The sequence below is a fragment of the Phaethon aethereus genome, assembly GCF_964289735.1.
Source record: "Phaethon aethereus genome assembly, chromosome: 16".
In the NCBI taxonomy this organism is placed as follows: domain Eukaryota; kingdom Metazoa; phylum Chordata; class Aves; order Phaethontiformes; family Phaethontidae; genus Phaethon; species Phaethon aethereus.
Window position 1 is genome coordinate 3,106,973 of NC_138592.1, and position 13,780 is coordinate 3,120,752.

The window sequence follows — 13,780 nt, forward strand, 5'->3', positions numbered from 1 at the left end:
TACAACAGGCTTTGGTACAAGTGGAAGCTGAGGGGAACCATGTGTAGTAACCACAGGGCGTAGCCTTCATCCAGGTGTAAGCTTTCCTTCCTTTATTTGGACAGGCAACTGGAAACTATAAAGAAACTATTTTTATTCGTTCTGCTACTGTGCCCATTTCCAGAAGAGGGAGCCAAGTCATGGTAAAATGAAAAATCAAACCCACTGTTCAAATTGGTCATGTAGGGTGTATATTAACTTTTTTTTTTTTTTTTAAATAGCATATATTTTTAGAGTTAAGTTAATTCTAGGCAGGAGGAGATGAGTGCTGGTAGAACTACAGAAGTGAAATGCGGACGAAGTCTTGGGCATGGTACAGCAATCACAGATGCAGAAAACTTACGAACTCATACCCATGTAGGACTTAGTAGTAAGTTAAGTTTCAGTGCTATGGGATGCAAGCACCTTCAATACAGACACTGCAACACTGGCTACTAACTTGCTAAAAATATTCAATTTAGAAACGAAGCACGTTGCACAAAGTTTTCTTCATTTGTTGTACTCTTCCAGGTCCTCTCCTTGTACTGCTCAGCATCATCTCCTCCATTAATAGCTTCTTTGACTAATTTACTGCTCATGTAAGAAGCTAGTTTCACTGTCAAAAATAGCTGCAGTTAAAAAAAAAAAGTGTTTGAGCGTAACATCCATCGCATGCAAATAAGTAAGTTTAAAAAGTAAAAACACAGACTTTGTTCCTTTTACTGCTGCATAATTTTCCAGAAGCAAACCTCCCACCAAGCTGATTAAATGGCAAATGGAATCAGTTCAGAAGACAGGTGCTGACTAAAGAAAATAATCTTATGCAAGAACATAGTCTCCTTGAGTTTCTCCTGTGTTCAGCTTAATCTGTCAAAAGGTTAAACCAAACAAAATTTCAGGTTAATACTTGAGCAGACATTTACTATCATTGAAGTTTATATGGATAATGGTTGTATTATTTGAAGATTTTTATGCAGTTAAGCACAGATCAAGACCAAATCCTGAAGGGGTGAGGAAGGAGAAACAGGCATACGCATCGCATAAAGGACAGTTGTTGTCTCCTGAAAGGACAGTCCAACTGTAGCTTGAAAGCTCTCTGCTAACCAAGAGCAGTTTCAATGCAACTTGTAGAGTCTGAAGAAAACACATGTGGTTTCTAGTGCTAAATAGTGCAACCTTGCAAAACTGCTACAGACAGCAATATGCTGAAATATAAGCAAATAATCAGAGAAGTTGACAAATGGAGACTGCTCTTAACTCAGCAGCAACTCCCACGCAGAAATTGATCCAGGTGGGTATTAAGGTAGCAGCATATTGTTGGAATCCCCATTTAACATGAAGAGCATGACAGAGATTGCACAGGGCTTTCTGGTTCCGAGGTGCCTGATCGTATCAGCATGCAGCCCACCAATACTTTGGCCAATCTTGTCCTTAATGTAATTACATGAAGGCAGGAGGGGAAAGGAATAAAACTAGCTTCTACCACCTCGACACATCCATTGAGAAATACAAATCCTTTTGAGGGTGCTATTGGTAAGCTTTGTGTTTTGTCTCTGGGCAGCTGAGCACATAAAGCAAACTAGCTGACTAGCAGGGCTGGCGACACCATTGCTCATGCAACAGCTATAAACCCTACTCATGTTAAGAACATTATAGCAGAAACAGATACTGACCGGTGACATTGCTTCTGGATGGAAGAGAGATCTACAGCACAGGTCAGAACCCATCTCAACTTGCTGTAGCCTAAAGGCAGATTTAGGGCAAAAGATGACTCCAAATCCTTTTATATTCTTTGAGGTAAGTATCTCAAGGATGCTTTCAGCCACTGTTGACAACACGAGGCCCCGGTACCCGTGAAGATAAGACACACAGGGATCACGCTCCAACTCAATTTAATAAGCTTCGTAACGAACTTGGACAGAAAGTGGTTTGAAATAAGTCGAGCAACACTCATCTACTAGTCAAGGGGTTTTTTTAAGTAATGCTTTTAAGCTTATACTCAAAGCATACAAAGCATAAATTTTACAAATTAAAAACAATAAAAGCATCCTAGAATAACGTAATGGCTTCCCCTATATGTACAAGGAGTGGAAAGGAGTCGGAATTCCTTCCAGGTAATTTCACACATCTTACATGCTACGTAAGTGCTCTCCACATTCATTTCAATTTTTCTTTTAATGTGGGTGGAAGGAGCTAAAAGTGTTTCAATAAAACCATCTTAAAGAGAGGGAGGTACTTCACCTGGTTTCAAGCTGTTATGTTTGCCTGTTCCAAAGTCTTGAGAGGAAATGCTTTACTTAAAATTCTGCTGTTAGTTTCTGCGCAGCAGTGTCTGTTTTTCCAGCTATATAAAATCAAACAGTTCAGTAAGTATTTCTCAGAAAGCACCACCAGTGCTTTATCTTTATGGAAAGCCGTTATTTCCCACCCTTCACAAATGACTCCATTGTACAACAGAAGCAACCAGAGTTTAGCTTAGATTTGACAGGCAGAAAAGAAACAGGGTAACAGCAAAGAGGACAGTTATTAGGGAGGTGATAGATTTTGGAAAAGGAGAGCTTTTTAGTCTAATCAAAACACACTTGATATACAGGCTTTCTGTAGAGGCAGGATATTTTACAGCCCAACTTCTTCATGACCATAGCATTAATGAAAAAAATCTTATTTGCTTCCAACAAAGGAAAAGCTGGGGGAGGAACAAGTGTAGTGTACCACGTTTAATTACCAGATTTGTTTGCCACCATTGAGTTTGGAACAAATCTTCTTACAAAAGTTATTTGCATATTGCTCTGAATTAAGTGGAACAAAATATGTATGTTTACACTAAAGCAAACTGATCAAAGTGGCATTTAATAATATTGTTAAAGTGGTTATCTAACAAAAATGGGTTAACAAAATCCCATTCATTAGTAGTCACCAAATAAGACATTTCTCATGCATATGACAAAAGTTCATTCATGTACTGAGAGGTCTGTTTACTGTGTACAATATTTCCATAAATTATAATATGTTTCACAGCCCCTACCATTCAAGAATATTTCAAACAGATTATATATTATATTTGTATATGCAAACTATTTTATATACACTAATATAAAGATCCTTAGAAGTACCATTATCACTACCTTTATGCTTTCTCTAAAATGCATAGCTTTCGAATATTTTCTTGCAGTTACCAAAAACTTTACAGATTAAAGCTGCTTATCAATGTGGCATGTTCATAAAAACAAAGTGAAATACTTCTATACTAATTTTATATTAAACCCCTTAAAAAACATGTTTATTTTTAAATGGAAAAAAAAAAACCCAAGCTAGTGAAAAATTCAAGTAATCTATGCTCAATCATTGCCCAAATACTATATGAAATTAATGTAGCGTTCTAGAAGTACAGTGAACTTCTCAACCAGGACTGTAATACCGCATTTCTCATGGAGAAAAATGCTAGTCATGCCACAAAAACTCACCACTTTCCACTTCATCTGGGAGAAGCTTTAGATGAGATTTAACAACACAAGTGTCAGAACAGAGGAAAAGCTGATCAATTAGCTATGAAGAAATTAGAGCTATTCCAGTTTTGTTTCTGCAGTTTGTTATTAAACAAAGTTACATTAACCATACAGTTTCTCACAAACTAAAAGTTATACATGGTTTTTAGACATCAACCGACTGGAAAAAAATTTAAAAAAACCCAAAAAAACCAAAACCCAAAAAGCCCACAACTATTAAAGTTTGGTGTTAGAATAACCAGCCTGGGTGAAAGGAAAGCCAGACAGCTGTTGTAGTTGGGGGGCTACTGATAGCTTGTTTGTTATGTATAAACTTCGAGACCTCCATACCACAAATCCCTCAAAGTGGAGAACAGAACAATGAGTAATAAATGGGAACAAATAATTTTGTTATATCCATCATCTAGCTTAACCTTGGCGTTCCACATCTCTAATAGCTGCTTAACAAACAATAGCTTCCCCCCACAAAAAATAGCTACACAAGTAAACAGTGTTCACAGTAATGCAATCAGTAACAGGTTTTGTTAGTTTCCATAAGTCAGGTGTATCTGCAAAGCTTTATACAGTTTAATGCGTAAGTATTCCAGTAAAATTAAGTGAAAACTAAGTTTCATTCTACAGGGTAATATCTACCATACAAGACTAGATTATGTACAGTATGGGACTGGTGTGACAACTGCCAGTGTCTCATGATGTTAAGCTACTTCACCCATCAGCTTGGTCTTTGTTCAGCAAATCTCTAATAACTTGATATATGGACCTAAAAATCTAGAGATCAATTTGGCAAGATTAGTGCTTACTACCACTGGATATACACCAGCATACAGTGCTGCAAAACTGAGTCGACCAGAACATCCCATACCCAGAAGATTACAATTTGTTGACTTGAAAGTCTGGACTTCACATGTAAAACATTAAAACTATAATCCTAACTGGAGTGAGGACAGTCAGTAAACAAACACAGGTGAAGATGAACTGCATCTCTTCAAAAAGGTATAGAAGAATTGAGAAAAACAGAAATTTCTGTTTCTAGACAGCCCTGCTCTGCTCAGCTCAAGGCATAAACCAGCCCAAGTAGCTCTAAAACTACGATTCTGATTCAGCAAGCATAAAGGCAGATCCTGCACGAGATGATGCATTAGAGGCTTCAACAAGCATCTCTCCCCCCGACACCTGATTTCCTAACACAAGCATGTCTTTCAGCTTACAAACATCCAGTGGCCTTCAAAGCTTTAGCAGAATCATTGCAGTGTCTACAGCTGCAAATTTAATATAGGGGGGAAGGCCTCTTTTAACAAAAGCCCTCAAATGCCTCCGGGGCCCATTTTGGTCATTTGTGAAAATTAAGGAAAAAAAAAAACAAAACTTATTTCCAACAATACTCCTCCTGAAAAGATGGGTCACTGATCCATTATGAACATAGCTCTCACCATATTAAGCACCAAAAAGTCAGAAACAAGGAGAAAAAAAAAAAAAAAGTCCTTAAATTATGATTTACAAGTTTGTACACTATTTCCTAAGCAAAAGGTTGACCTTACTGCAAAGTTTATAGATGAAAACTTGACCAGTTACTTTTAAGGGGAACGTATATCTGGCTATAACTTAAAGATAGAAAATATTCACTGTTCTATATACACATTTCAAACAGGAGACAGTTAAACTTAACTGAATAGTTGCCAATATAACTCCGTATTAACTCACTGGCCACTAAACTAGGCATCAGCAGCCAATTAGAAAGCTTGAGTTCTGTACTTTTAAAAATGCTATTTTTCCTGTCCTGTTTAATTGTTTTTTAAAAATGTATTATAGTGCATAGCCTAAGTCAGACTTTCAAAGAGATACAGCGCCTTTCAATGCAGTTTTTGCAGCATTTAAAAGGGACTTTTCTCCCTTCAAATTAGATGTTCATTGAAAAATCTGAATTGAGTGCTGTACTGTAGTAAAAATATTTCAGTCACAGACTGATATAAACGTATACTGTGCAGTACTAAGATTGTTTGGTGTCCATCTGCACACATTTACTTGGGTTCTTCAATTGTCCCCTTGCTGAGGTCTGTCATTTTGGGATATTTCACTTTCTTCTGGTCCAGCTCATTCTGAGCCCACAGTAGTAGTTTCAGTAATTTTGCCAACTTGGGTGTTGATTCACGATTTTCATAGTCTAGAACAGCTTGATTAACCTCGCTCCATACCTGGAAAAGAAATATTGGAGTTCAGTAATAGTTTTCCGATGATTAACACTGCTAATGTCACACAGACATTGAAAAGATCACACCTAGTACGCCAATTCCTCAGTATACGGTCAGGACAAAGCTCCATAGACTATAAGACTGGAGGAAACAAGGAAGAGCGCCAAGTAGTTGAATACATTAACACCATTTTTTTGAATCTTGCTTAAGAAATACTTTCATTCTTTTGCATACCACTATACACATTTTTTCTAAACATTTCAAAAAATATTTGGACTTCATTTTCACCACATACGAATAAAAGAGATCAATTTCCTTTTGAGAAAGGACTACCTTCTGTCGCTGCATCATGTTAAGCAAGTCTCCAAATGGTGATTCTTCGGGATTATCAAAGGCAAGCAAAGCCAGAGTACGCTCCATTTCCGTCAGGCATTCCCTGCTCTCCTCGCCTTGTTCTGCTAACTGTGTCTGAGCAAATTCCAGAGCTGCTTCTGTCTCACGCTGCCGAATCAGTTCAATCAAATGCTGCTGCTACATACGAAAGACACAGCAATATTAGCTAAACAAATTAAGAAATCTTCAGTATTTCAAGACTGTAATCTTCAGACATTAGTGTGTAATTTGAGACAAACACTAATCCATAACTTGACAGTATGAGGTCAATTCTTCTCAGTGTGTGAGACAAGGAGCAGCAGACTTGTCTACAAAACCTACTGAAAAAGGTAACCTGCCGCTTTTGAGTAACAGGTTTTGAAATGATGTGTTACTAAAGGAGTTTCTAGTAATTCAAACTAACAGTAATTGGAAGTTGGTAAGTCACAGACCACTGCTGCTGTTCTAAGTTTTCACGTTAGTAATTGTATATGATGGTTCCTGCACCATGCCACAAAGTTTCCAGCTGGTACAAAATGATGCCAAGAACAAACACTTGAAATTGCATCCATGTTCAGTCATAAACCTCCCAACATACTTGTAAAATTTGCACTACTTCTTCCAGTCTCTCAGCAACCTCTAACACAAAGAGAAGGTTTGCTATTTGTCCTTACCTGCAAATGAAAGTAAAGATATCTGTTTGTATCTAGCAATTCTGGATGGAGGCTGTTTATTAACGCAATGGCTTCTTGAATCTGTCCTTTCAATATCATTTCTCGAATTTTTATTCTTTCATCGAGAGTCTCTAAATCAACACTGGGTTCAATTCCAGACTCCATTCGAAATTTCTCTGCTGCTTCTTTAAAGCCCTCTGAAAAAGAAACATTTTACTTATAAAATATATTTTATGAAACACTTAAAAAAATCAGCTTAAATGAAAAGATTTTAGTTTTGTTTGTGCATTTTGGGGGTTTAAAGACTAAGTCTGAACTTCCGAAAAATTCTTAGCTATTTGAATAGGCATTTATCCAAAAGGCATCTACCAGTATACGCTTAATTCATTGTTAACTCAAGTGCCCTCATTGTCTAAGGATGCATGCAACTTGTAGTCTGATACCTCTTAACCTGAAAGCTCATTTTATACTTAAATAGAGCAGTGTACTTATTCTAAAACAGAACTTTCAAAATCCCATTTTCAAAATCTGGGTGATTTTGCTTCTCCCTCCAGCCCCCAAATCTGCTTACATGGACCTAGCCGTTTTACTGAGAAGAAATAGGAAAATAAAATTAATTTTGCTTTCTTGTGCTAACACTATTTTTTTTCTAAAGTTGCAACAGCTATTTTAAAACCTAAGTCATACTTCCATACACACAAAACTTATTTACACCACTAAGATGCTCTTCCTTCATCCCAGAGGCTTCACCTACACACCAATGTAAACAGGGGTGTAGATAGGATACAGATGCCTCCACCCTAGTATAGCTTCCTGTGATGGTATGCATCATAATTGCTAGGGACAATTTCCGAGGGTTTTTGATTGTTCTAAGTTAGGCTATATGCTGAAGGGGTTAGTATTTCTGGTTCCGAACTATTTTGACAAGAGTGCCCTTTTAGAGTTTCTTTTTTCTAGCCAGTTAAAACTCGCTTCTGAGAGTTGCTCTGTGTGGCTTTCAGAATGCTATTTAACCACTGCAACAGATCTTGAACTCTGTTTTAATGGCACAAAAAAGGACATGATACAGAAATGGGTCATGTTTGTTAACAGCATTCCAGAAAATACTTTCTCTTCTGTATCTTTTAGCAGTAAGGTTAATAAATGTCACTTCTATTGCATGATAACTGCTCGGTCGCTGAACCTCAGTCAGTTTCCACAGAAGGGAACACAAGAGCAGTTACACATTGCTAAGAGAAGCCAACAGCAATCACCAAATCCTTAAAGCCCTTAATTTCACTCCATCTAGTAGCATATGCTAGCCAAAACTGTCTGTCTGGATAAAATAAGCAACATGCATTTAAGAGTCTCCTAGTATTACTACTTATTTTTACCTGTAACAAGGTAGTTCATGATCAGGCGGTTCATGTCTGCTCTCTGGATATGCAAGTTATTAAGTTTTTCCATCCATTCATCTTTTGTGATTTCATCAGGTTTTTCTGCATAACTCATCCTGGACTCTTACTACAAGAAAAGAAAAGCATCTCACTTAACATGATTCAAGAAGTAAGTTTAATGTGTGTAAGCACTATGTTACTACCATCTTTATATCTTTTTTATGAGGTCTTTATATTAACAGTCCAAAAGAGACTCTTTTATCTCAAACCACAATGTCACATTTTTCTCCTCCTTGTCCCTGCGCTCTTTCGTATCTACTAGCAAGTCTCTAAAGCTGCTTTCATCAATGGTCAGAATAAAAAATTAAAATACCATCTTCTTGTACTTACTCTTATATCCACTCCAAATACATCTTGTTTACAAGTTATACAGGACAAACAGCATCACAGTATGAAATAAGTGAATCAAAGAGCTTGACAGCTAGCCAGAAAAATTGTAACAAATCTTTAAAGCAAAGCCTACATAAACAATACTTGCTTTAAAGTTTTCACCAAAACTTAGACCGGACAGCTACACATATTGTATAGCTAAAAAACTGTATGTAGTATGTTATCGAGTCCACAACTAAAAGACTTACACTAGCTTAGCTTCGCTGTCCCCAAAAGTACTCCCGTCAACACTACTGAAATGTTATCTCCTAGTATTTTTCTCGACTATGTTTTTTTCCGATTTGTAAGCAAAGCGCTTTACTAAAGGCGGCACTTAATCAAGTCTACCTTGAAGTCAGGATCACAGGGGCAGCGCAGGGGGAGGAGAGGCGGCAACAACAACAGCAGCAACAGGCACCGCCACCCCTCTCAGACAAACACAACCAGCAGCGCGCTTTCTCATCACCGGCCCATTTCCAACAGGTTTTTCTGCCTCTAAACCATCGCCACAGCCACACCGATCCCAGGAAAGTTGGACAGCGGAAGGCAGGACCAGCCGGGGGCCAGCTGAGGGGCCGATGGGTTCCTGGCCCCGCATTCACGCCGCTCCCAACCACGCGGCAGGGAAACAAGAGCTCCCGCAACGGAGCAGCCCAAGCCTCGCGCGGCCCCCGCCCGCCAGGGCACCCCGACCTTCCCCGCCGCCCCGCAGCGCAGGGCCGCGGCTCCCGCCCGCCAAGCGCTGCCCCCGACCTGTCCCTCCCTGGGGCCCGGGCCACTGCAACGATCGGCGCCGCTCGCCACCAGGCCCAGCGCCTCCCCACTGCCCGCAGCGGTGGACAGCAGGCCGACCCGCCGGGCCACGGGAAAGGCCCGGCCAGCCCCCGTCCCCCGAGGAAAGGAGTGGGTCCGCCGGCGCCATCTTACCGAGCGCGCCGCGGTGCCGGCTCCGACGCACGAACGCGGGCCCCTCCACCGCCTCCGCCAGGCCGCTGGCGCGCAGATCTCGCGAGAACTGTCCTCTCGGCCAATCAGCGCCCGGAGAAGGGCGAGAAAATGCAACCATAGAGTCGGCCCTCCGGACAGAGCGTACGTCTTCTCGTGTAGGTACCCCCATCCAGTGGGGAGGTGATACCATAGAGAGGGCCCGGGGCGGGGGCGCCTCAGTACCATAGAGATTGGGCGCGATCCCGCCAGGGCTACCCTAGAGCGGGGGCGGTCGAGGTACGGGGCGAGCCGGGCTGCAAGATGGTCGCGCTGCCGCCTTAAGTAGCCGGGGCGTCAGTGCTAGCCGTGGGATGGGGGGCATTGGAAATAGTGGGGCCGATGCGCCGAGCAGGGTTGAGGGCCGTGGCCTCAGCCCCACTTTGGCTCACAGACGCAAGGCAGGCGTCGGGGCAGGGCCTGTTGCTGGCTCCGCCATGCTGCTTCCCTCGGCGATCGGGACCATCTCTGCCAGGGTCTAGTGCAGCTGCTCTGTGGCGCTTTAATAATGCCTGAGGTGACAGTGTGGACCTCCCTGGGAGAGGGACACCAAACCTGGCAGTAACAACCAAAGCAGAATTTGATGGGCTGGTCCCGTCCCTGTTGCGGTGCAGTGTGCGCAGTCACCGTCATGTGCAGGTGTCACTGCTCCTACACAGACAGAGCAGGGTCTACAGCAGCAGCGTTGTTCTAGAGGTGTGCTTGGCAAGGGTTAGCCATTGGAGTTTGGACTGCTGCCCGCAGACTTGGCCCCACCAGTCTGCCAGGGCAATGGAAAGAGGGAAGACCTGTAGGTCACAGGCTGGTGTGTTAACCTACAGTTCCACTTCCGTTGATAGGCTGGACTGTGAAATGTTGTGGCTGAGGGCTCTGATTTATGATCTCTGTCAAAATTTGTATTGGCTGCTGAGGAGAGTTAAAAAACTCGCTGTGGCTCGATCCAGCAGGGTTTGTGAGTCAAAGAACTCTGCAGAAAAGCCAAGACAACACCTTGATTGGTATATTTAAATAGAGAGCAGGCTCAGGTGGTACAACTTTTATATGTGAGATGCTTCAAATGACACTTCTCAAAAACTGTCATTTCACTTAGAGTGGGAATATGGATACAACTACTCATTTTTCACTCTTGTTTTTGTAACTGTGCCATATAGCACAGCCTCCAAAGCCCACTTTCATGACAACTGACCCTACATAGAAGCTGAGAAAATCTATAATGTAATCAGTAATTTATTATTTTAACTTATTTCCCCAAACAAACCTCCAAGTTCATAAACAATGCAGAATTTTGGACAAGGAACTTAAAATACTTAGCAATACATGCCACCAGTTGTTAACAATATGACAAAGAAAGCTACAGCGTGGCAAGTATTTTGATTGATTGGAGAGAGCTCTTCCTCAGGCTTTAATCTGAAAAGTAATCCAAAGGAATTTGACTCATTTGGAAACATCAGCGTTCACACTCTCTTTTTGAACCGGTAGCCTTGTAAATCTCCCTTTGGCTTAGCTGTTCTGTCTGGTTCTTGTCAGCTCCTCCCTAAAAGGTGGAGTTTCTCAGGAGACTTCCATAAAGAGGGAGAGAGGCGGAAGAAGTCTTTCTCTAGGAGGGTCTCCTGACTTTTCTATAGAGGGAGACGTACCCCGAGCAGAGAGGAGGCAACAGAGTGTAATTCGTACCACAGTTGCTGTTTACAGGTAAAGAAGAGGTGTAATTGCTTTCGAATAAGTAGAATAATGTATTAAATAAGTAAGCTAAAATATGTGTTAGCTGCTGTTTGGCAGCATACTGATAGTGTGGTGCTGACACCTGTTTTGTCACAGGTTGGGGTGTTCAACCAACTGCAAGAGAAGTTTCCCTTTACCCCTTTATTGTCTCTGAGCGAAAGAGAATTAAAAATGAGTTGTGGTTTTGCTTGTCAGGAAAAATAGTTTTGTTTTTTTAATATTTTTAGGAGTTGGCATTTTTCTGACTGAAATGTAAAAAAAAAAAGTTTGTAATCTTTCTGTGCAGAATATCATGGCCAGCTGATTGTCCTCTTTTTTTTTTTTTTCCTTCCATATGCTTTCCCAAGATTTTTGATGTTTCTGGTAATGTCAAACTTTCTTAAAAACTGCACTTCCATTTGAGTGAAGAGGTTTACAACCACTTTAGTTGCAACAAACACACTTTGAATGTTACCATTGAAGCGTTTTCTTACTGAGTCTGAAAACCAAGTGACGTTCTAATGCATGAATTGTTTTTATTTGGCTATATAATACTAAATGGTATTACTTACAGCGACACATTTTTTGATGGCAGCATTAGCCCAATAAAATCCTCAGTATATTAAAAAAAAACTTAAAAAACTATTATTCCTTTATCTTGATACAGGCCTTTTTTTCCCTACTAATGTTCTGGGTGCAATGAAAACTCTGCATGTTTGGGGGATTGAGCAGTATCTTGAGTAATAAATGACACATATTTCATACTAACTCTTTCTTGATAGAAATCTGCCTAGCCACCTTCTGTATTCCCCTCTTTTTAACTTGTATCTCACTGAATAAATGTTCAATCATCCCATGCATAATACCTGCTGCTGTCTTTAGTGAAGAGGAATGCTTATGTTCCCTGTGCTTCATAGCCTGGAAGACTCAAGAATTTGGAAATGGCAAACTCGCGTGGCTTTTCTTTGTTAAACCTCACAAAATTAAGAAGGGAGTAGGAAGATACAAAGCTGTGCAGCAATTCAGGGCAAAAGCTTCCTACATCATTTCCTCTTTTCCTAGCACTAAAGCCTAACTTCTGTTAAAAACCTCCACATTCTCCCCAAAGGTGGAACCAAATGTTTCTTTTATTACTCAGGGAAAACCTTGCAGGATACTTCTGTGACACCAAAGTTGGATTAAAATGCATGGAAACAAACTACTTTGCTCTTGGGAAACTATCCTGTGGCTTCAATACGCCACAGTTCTACAAGAATCTTAGAGTGATAAGGGCAGTAATAACAAGGAACGTTGGATTTTTGGTCAAGTCTACAAAATTGAGATGAAAAGAAACATCTAATAATTGTAATTCAGTGCAGTTTATAGAATTTTTACATGAATTAGGTTTTGATAAATCCTAATCTCAAAGAGGTATTTTGATAACTGATATTTGGAGCTGAGTGGAGTGAATCCCAAACCAAAATCACCAATTTCTGCCAAAAAAAGTATATACTGGTGTGTGGGGGTGTTACCAAGGATTGGAAGGAACAAAAAAATCTGTAAGCTTGTCAGCTGGTAGGGAAGGGGATTGCTTTATTTATGGGAATATGGTTAACCCTCAGTAAAGTATTTCTCTGTTTTCATTTAGTCTTTATGAAAAATGAAGTACCAGGAGCCTTGGAGAATCAAGGACCCAAAAGATACACTACCTTGACACCTGACTTAGCTATTTTGAGTGATGTGCTGAACTCTGAGGACAGAGGCCTTTTTCCACCAAAAAAAAGGTAAAGCTGGAGCATAGCCAACATAAATTAGTTTCTTTTGACTTAAAATGATTAGTTATCTGTTAAAAACAAAACAATAAAAACAACACACTAAAAAACCCCCAAAAAACAATGCTAGAGATGGAGGAGGGGAGAGAACTCATTCCTACTCTTTTCATGGCTAACTCTGTCTCTAGTTTTTACCTGGCTGCTGAAATTGGCTCACAAGAACATTCAGTGAGGAAGAACTAAGAGAAAGGGTGAACATAAAGTAAGTATTTATGCTTCAGGGCTTTGCATCTTCAAACACTAGGAAAGGCTGCCATCTTGGTGAAGGGAAAGGTGGGTGAGAGCACAAGTGATACCCCAGCTCTGGGGATACCATCTCTGCCACATGAAGATGATGCTTAGTGCCTATCACAAATAGTAGTTTAGTGGGTCATGCCTAAAGACCCTTGTGTGAGACACTGCAAATAGAAATAAGGCCAATTTGTAGACACTCAAATTTAAATAAACAAGTAATTAGGGAAACCCAAGGGATAAACAGATAAAGATGTATCTGCTGCAGAGGAAGGTCTCAGCGTTCTGACTGCCTAATAGCGGAAGAGGTTTTGGAAAGCAGTGGAAAAAAGTTTTAAGGAGAGTAGTGCTGAGGGATTTGTAGATATCTCAGCATAAGCTTCTCCGGTGTTTAAGAAGGGGAATAGATAAGGTGCTTATTAGACTGTTTTAGAAGCTGATTGATAGTCACTAATCTCTGTTAGGATTTCCCAGCAGTGTGTTCAGTCC

General features: G+C 40.5%; 1 protein-coding gene across 1 annotated transcript; it reads right to left on the reverse strand.

Annotated features, from left to right (window-relative positions):
• Positions 1-5,542: 5,542 nt before the first annotated feature.
• GID8 (GID complex subunit 8 homolog) lies at positions 5,543-8,250 on the reverse strand (the record flags this gene model as incomplete). The annotated part of the gene is made up of 4 exons (XM_082007207.1): positions 5,543-5,716; positions 6,047-6,244; positions 6,760-6,956; positions 8,133-8,250. The coding sequence occupies 4 exons, from the start codon at positions 8,248-8,250 to the stop codon at positions 5,543-5,545; spliced, it is 687 nt and encodes a 228-aa protein (XP_081863333.1).
• Between the last annotated feature and the right edge of the window lie 5,530 nt (positions 8,251-13,780).